At 45.1% G+C, this 7,290-nt stretch overlaps 1 protein-coding gene across 1 annotated transcript in view; it reads right to left on the bottom strand.

Annotated features, from left to right (window-relative positions):
* Positions 1-5,468, bottom strand: part of myg1 (myg1 exonuclease) — a 14,146-nt gene extending 8,678 nt beyond the window's left edge. The window contains exons 1-4 of the mRNA XM_083668116.1: positions 5,189-5,468; positions 4,640-4,752; positions 641-800; positions 1-131 (exon numbers count right to left, since the gene is read on the bottom strand). The exon at positions 1-131 is cut by the window's left edge and continues 19 nt beyond it. Of these exons, the coding sequence (XP_083524242.1) occupies positions 1-131; positions 641-800; positions 4,640-4,752; positions 5,189-5,431 (647 nt within the window). The 5' untranslated portion in view covers positions 5,432-5,468. The remainder of the gene's footprint in view (positions 132-640; positions 801-4,639; positions 4,753-5,188) is intronic.
* Positions 5,469-7,290: the final 1,822 nt, after the last annotated feature.

Below are 7,290 nucleotides of genomic sequence, written 5' to 3'. Positions count from 1 at the left end.
CTGTTCCAGCGCGGGTTAAGATGGCCGACGCGGGCGCTCAGCGTGGTGGAGATGGCGTAGCGAGCCTCGTCGTCACACTGGGAGATGCCGTTGTCCACGGCATCCACCTCCTCTACAAAGTTCTCGTACATCTAGAGGGACAGACAACTCACACATTAGTCTCTCCGGCGTTGTATAACATTTACTTTCCTTTTTCTTTCTCGTACGGAATGGGTTCTATAAATAAAGTTTGATTGATCGATCCAACGGCTCGTCTCATTTCAGAGCTGACATTTTCTTGAACAAATATTCAGTAGGCTCCAGCACTACTCTTACTGCTTGTTAAAAACCATGATGTAGTGTTATGACTGAATGAGTAACAACCTCTCCTGTTGTGTGTAGCCTAGAGAGTCTCCATGTTCTGTCTGTCTGTCTGTCTGACCTTGTCTAAGCGCTTCCAGCACCACTCTTATTGCTTGTTAAAAACCAGGACGTCATGTTATCACTGGATGAGTAAGAACCGCTCCTGTTGCATGTACACTAGACAGTCTCCATGCTCTGTCTGTGTGTCTGTCTGTTTGTGTGTTTGTGTGTCTATTTGTCTGTCAGTGTCTATTTGTCTGTCAGTGTGTCTGTCTGTCAGTGTGTCTGTCTGTCTGACCTTGTCAAAGAGCTTCTCCAGCTGCCTGTCATCCTCTTTCAGCTGGGTGAGCTGGGCCAGCAGCTTCCGGCCAAAGTGCATGTAAACGAGCCCAGCAGAGCTGAGCTTGGTCACCCAGGACTTCTCAGGACACAGGCTGTGGAATGACTCACCAAACGTCCTGTAGAGGAGAGCAGGAGATCAATTAGTCTCTTCATCTAGTTAGATACACACAAGTTGTAGCATAGCAGCTTAGCCAGAGGTGCACTGGATGTAGCAGCATAGCGGACTAGCTCGAAACAGGCCTACGTAAATCATAGCACAACAATAGCCTTTTCTCAATTGTTAGGAAGACCACTCCTCACGGCCACTCCTCCGTCCTCCATTCGCTTCATCCGGAAAAAGCACTGGAGAGGACGCGAGGAGTCGTGTTCCTAACAATTGAGAAAAGGCTCATGTATTTCCAGTGTACTTCCTCTGCTCTCAGAGGGCAGGCCAACCGTTGTTAGGTCAGATACTGAACGTAGTTGGTCGTTGGACGATATTCCACATTTTCTTAAACATTTTCTTATGTTCTTACTGGAGTCATAGAGTCGGCTCCAATATTTTAGAGGGATAAGAATCGACTCCCGCTACAGCCGACTCCAATGTCTGGTAGAGAATGGCAGCCTTCTCCCAATGCATCGCTAGCCATAGATACACAGTGTAGCCTACGTGGCTCTGGATGTAACATAGCAACCTAGTCGCCGGGAAACACTGAATCAGAGAGCAACAAGGTACTCGTAATTACATGGCTAACTATGACCATAACTCTTTAAGGACTCCTATGGAATATGTCATGAGAAATCTATAGTTGCAGGACAGATAAATAGGGCCATAAATGGCTAGTCAATATTTACAGCTATGAGTGTGATTTAAAATCATATACCTAATCTCAACAGCCTTTTAGAAGCACATTCCCTAATCCAAATGATACTGCAGCAAAGTGTCCATTTCAGAGATTGATAGCATCTTCCATGACAAATTAATTATCTTTGTAATTTAACACATAATAAGTGCATTTAAGTAGTTGGCTGTTGGGGATCTTGATCCTATCAGTGTTCATGTTGCTGTGTCAAATTTACCTCAAGTTTCCCCCTCAGGAGCCAGTGTACTGTAGCTTCCTAAACTAGGTTAATTAACTATTTTTTTAATCATTATTAAAATGGATGCATGTAAAGAGAAATAACATCTAACAAAATCAATTAAATTCATAAGGGATTATTTTCACATTCTAAATCAAATACAGTGGCTGATGATTGGGAGAGTTAGCCAAATTGCAACAGACGGAGAAAAGCATCCTACTCTACGTCCTACATTACTGAAATCAAACACTACTTCCTGCTTGTATCCTGAAAGGCTCTATTCATAAATCCTTCCAAAATCGACATAAAATAGCACTTTCAGCAAAGCCTGTTATATCTAAACGCAAACATTACGTCAAAACACTCACACAACAAAATAATACATTTGAGAACTCCTGAAATGCTCAAATTGAGTCAGCATTAACTCTGGACATAAGTGTTTCCTTTCAGCAGTCCAATTAGTGACGATGGTCTAAGTACTCGGCTGCAGCTATATGCATGTGCGTGTAAGAGCATGTGAATAGAGCCATCTGTGGGAACAGCCTACTGGGCTGCGCGTGAAGAGGAACGCTGTGTTTCAGCACAGAGCCACAGTGGTGGTCACTTAATTCTGATTTAATTGAGACGCTTCTGCACAGCGCAGGAACAGGAGCCCAGACTTTCAATGAATGAGTGGCGCACCGGGGGGTGCGGGGTGGCGCGGTCGCTAGCAGGCTAATTGACAGAGCGAAGGCATCCCCTGCATCAATTATAGAGAGATGTGAGTGAAGGAGGGGAAGAATAAAGCAGGATGGAGAAAAATGTGGGGGTAATGGAGGAGGAGAAATGTGGGGGTAGCTAACAGGCTAGGCGGGATATTAGTTTCCTTGGCATTCAGTGTTTGCCATGTTGTAGACTTGCCTACCTGTTGCACTGTCCACCCCTAGACACACACCCTGCCTCTACCTATAACGCTTCCCTGCTTCCCCGCTTCCCCCCTGCCCCTTACCCCCAGCCTCTACCCCACCCTCCAGCCCCCTGCCTCTACCTCTACCCCCACCCTTACCCCTCTGCTTCTACCCCCCACCCCCCTGGCACGCCACCTGAGTCAGCAGGAGGGAGGGTCGATGGAGAGGAGAGCACTAATTATCCCTGCTGCCTGCTGTGGAGAGGAGGGAATATCAGCATCTTCACCAGGCTCATAAAGCAATCATTACCTTTGACAGACTGACAGCGGAAACATGCTGATTAATTCCATGTGACTAGGCTAAATCGTTTTCACCGAATTTTTCCATCGGAGAGCAGCAGCATAATTTCAAATGCACTGGTCTCCAATTTAGATAGATAGATAGGTACTTGATTGATCCCCGAGGGGAAATTAAGGCGTTACAGCAGCTCACATTACAAACAACAACAACAAAATAAAGTGACAATAGAATAATAGAATAAAATAGACATCTGAAACATTATATACAGTAACAACAGTCCTGTATGATTTAACATCCCCCAACCTGACTCTGATCTGGTCTGCCACAGTGCCATGTGGGGGGTGGGAGGGATTGTCCATGATGGCCAGGAGTTTGGTCCTCATCCTCTTATTGGCCATCTCCTCCACAGTGTCCAGGGTGACACCGAGGACATAACCAGCTTTCCTAATAAGCTTGTCTTGGTGTCACCTTCCTTGATGCTGCTGCCCCCCCACCGCGTACAGCACTGCGCTGACCACCACTGACTGGTAGAACATGTTCACCAGTCCTGCACACGCCAAAGGACCTGAGCCTCCTCAGGAGATAAAGCCGACTCTGGCCCCTTTCGTACAGGACATCTGTGTTACCAGTCCAGTCCAGTTTATTGTCCAGGTGCACCCCCAGGTACTTGTAGCTCTGGACCACCTCCACATCCTCTCCCTGGATGGAAACAGGAGACAGGGGGACCCTAGTCCTCCTAAAGTCCACCACCATCTCCTTTGTCTTGCTGATATTGAGTAGCAGGTGGTTCTGCTCACACCACTCAACAAAACTGTCCACCAGTCCTCTGCACTTGGTCTCCTGTCCTCCACTGACACATCCCACAATAGCAGAACTGTCCAAGAACTTCTGCAGGGGGGGGGGGGGGTCGTTGGCTGTGGCAGTGGTGTCGGGGGACAGAATAATGGGAGGCAGTGAAGAGTTGTGAAGTGAGGAAATGGTGGGGCTCGAGGAGGGGGGGAATGGAGGGTAGGTGTGAATGGAGTCAGAGGGGCTGGGGAGGGGGAGGGAGGGGAGAGGGTACCGGATGGGACAAAGGGGTAGGTGAGAGGTGTGAATTGATCCAGACAGGGCGGGGGAGGGGAGGGGGGCTGGTCCAGTAGCTGAGCAGGGCTGGAGGAGCTGGGGGGAGGAGAAGGAGAAGGAGGACGGAGTGGAGAGTTGTTGGTGGAGCTGGGGGGAGGGAGACAATGAGCCCCCGAGTCAAACATGTTAGAACTGGTTCAACTCGTTGGCCCTGACCAGATCTCCAGCCACTTGCGGGTCGTTAGCCTGCTTGTCATGCCTCATGCTGAGGATTTTGCCACTTGATTCTCATGTCTGTTCTACTGCATAGGCTATGTCAAAAATCTACATAAGTTGCAGCTTATCACATTGGTTTGGCCCTTGTGTGTAGCCAGCAGGGTTTGAACCCGGGGACCTCTCGCATGGATGCCACAGACGTAAACCGCTATACCAAGAGGACATCCTTGTGGTAAGAGGGCTACATTTGGGCTTAGAATTCACAGGCTGGGCTACTCATCACGACAGCGTGATTCCAAATCACCTCCACTGCATGTGTATATCTCCAAATATGTTTGATATAGGTATTTATATGACATATTAAGCTCCAAATATCAGTGATCATGAATACATACGGTTACTATGGTTTGTGTAGCTATATAGTGTACCTCTGATGATGGTCATAGCGATGCTTCTTTGGGTCGAACTCTCCTCCCACATCCACTACAATATCACACTTGGCCAACTCAGCGGCGTCCCTGGTGCGAATGATTTCTGCATCCTAAAGGGGGGCCATTCAAAAAGAATGTCAGCACAACGGAGAGCTTACATTCTGATGGGGTAGCCTGGGTATAATGGCAGTCAAATGAAGTTCAAGAGCATTTAAGATAGAAATTGACTTTGTCTGTTGGTACAGTATCGATTGAGGGAGAATAGATTAAACAAATTGAGTTGTATGACACTTCATGATGCAAAGCTGTCTCCTAGTCTGACACTGTAATTGAAATGTATAAGTATGACATTTAAGGCGACAGTGTAGCCATCCTTCGTGCGAGTGTAAGATCATCCACAGGTGGAACATAAGTGCATGTGGGGCTCCTGTGCCACCGAGTGGTCGGTTCAAGACATACTCCGGCTAACCGCTATACATGGACAATAATGGTGACGTGCGTACATATCAGCTAAATGTTGCAATGTTGTCTTGTGAATTATCCTACCTTGTACTCCGGGAGTTGACGAAGGAAGAAACAAGCAAGCACTTCATCACAATGAAATGTCCCATTATGGGTACCAATCTTTTTAGCTGACATGTTCTCTGTGCACAGTCGCTTAGGTTGATGTGACATGTATCTTCGTACTGTATTAGTTACGTTTTTAGCACGTGAATTTGAGATTGGGTAAAATATTCGAGTAATTACTGTCGTATACGGCTTAATTTTTAGCAGATTGTGCGCTAACATCAAGTTGACAATGCATACATGCTGTTAAGGCGGACAGTAATTTCAGACGGACTGGCGGATATGACGTACATTGGGAGTATCTTACGCTGGTTTTGGATCAGTTCCATGTTTTTTTCGCTGTTATGTTTACACAGCATGTAGCATTTGGTAGGTCAAACTGATCCTAGGTCATAGAACTGTGAAGTCAGTGGAGTTATAATATTCCTCATACATTGTTATCGTGTATATCAATGGTGGTTTAACCGTTATGCAGTAAAGAACAGTGTATTCGAATCTTGAGCGGTACTAACGTGCACTGAAATGCTGTATAATAAAGCCATTGTTTTTTTTACATTTTCTATGCTATTTCTTTTACCTGCATCAATTATTTTTATTTTTTATTTTATTTGCATCACTTTAGTGCAACTATTTATAGCGGATGATTGTCATCATTTAGACAGTTATTTATGTTGTTAATAAATAAATGAAAATAGGCGAACCAGCATATTGAGTAGTACAAGGCTCTTCTCAGAGGCAAGGATGGTATTGGGGCCAGGGATGTAGTGGTAAATAAGACAGGTGGGTAAAAGAAAACACCCTGGATTGAATAGGTGGGTAAATCACGTTGCAAATAACGTTGACCTGGCAGAAAAGGTTGGTACTAAACCCTATTCACCAAGATGAGTAAACTGAGTTTACTTGGGTTTACTCCACTATATCACTGATTGGGGCCCTATAGCCTACCTCATCTCATCTGCACCAGCACCATCCAGGAGAGTGGATCAATTTCCACTTTAACAGTGTATCATGCTTTTCCTTAAATAGTTTTATAAGAATGACTTCATGTAGTTTGTCTTCGTTGTGGACCCCGAGGGGAAGACATGTGTTATTATGCAGAACTTTAGTCAGTGATTGGATAAGGTGGCATAGAGCCAAACTATAAATTCAGAATAAACTAGTAAAAGATTGCCACCTAGTGGAAATTAATCATCAGCAATGCGACGACCAATGCATCCTCTACTAGGCTACCACTAGGCTAAATCAAAGCTTCTTTTTTTTATTGAGGTTTACTATGTGATAGAAGTCGGTTGTGGAAATCAAAGCAAAGCATGGAGAGTGAGATCATATTTTCCTAATCATATATATGGTTTTACTTTATTAATTGAGACGAGGACGAAGTTTATTTGTATTATGTTACCACGTGATCACATCACTTCAATGGAATATTCTCGTTTTCTCATCCTATTGGTTTAGGGATGCGGTTGCGAATTTGCTCACGTGAGATCAGAATATAAACATGTACAAAATGTCTTTGAAAATAAATCTAAACATTTAAAAAAAATCCTGTCAGAGCACCCACTCAATGATGATAACAAACGTCGAAGAGAAAGACCTCGCTAAAGAGTGAATCATATTCGCCCATTTGTAGTTCAGCACCAGGCAGGGGGACAGCTCCCTCCCCCACTCTCTCTCTGTCGATACGGAGCTCTCAGGTTTGTTGATAACACAATTAGCCAGATGGGACGCACACAGTCGGGGTGAAACTAAAGGCACGGCACCAATGCTTTCAAAGCCCAACGTGTGTAAACGGACTATCTGCCCTGTTCTTTCATTGACGATCTGCACAATCAAGGGAGTCCACTACCGAAGCGTATAGAATATATCTAGACGGTAGGTTTCTTCTCTCCTTGCATAAGAAATCAGCTGGGCGCTGTCATTTGCATACAGCCTATCCCTATCCCTTGTGTGACTATATTCCTTGTGAGGTAGCCTAATCGGCAAATATCTAGCGAGAAACAGGCTTATCGTGTTGTCAGCTGTATATTGTGCGCTTATAACCCTTATGATTCTTGCATGTCATATATTTAATTGATTTGTTT

The sequence above is a fragment of the Argentina silus genome (assembly GCF_951799395.1).
Source record: "Argentina silus genome assembly, chromosome: 4".
In the NCBI taxonomy this organism is placed as follows: domain Eukaryota; kingdom Metazoa; phylum Chordata; class Actinopteri; order Argentiniformes; family Argentinidae; genus Argentina; species Argentina silus.
This window is presented reverse-complemented; position numbering and strand designations above follow the sequence as displayed.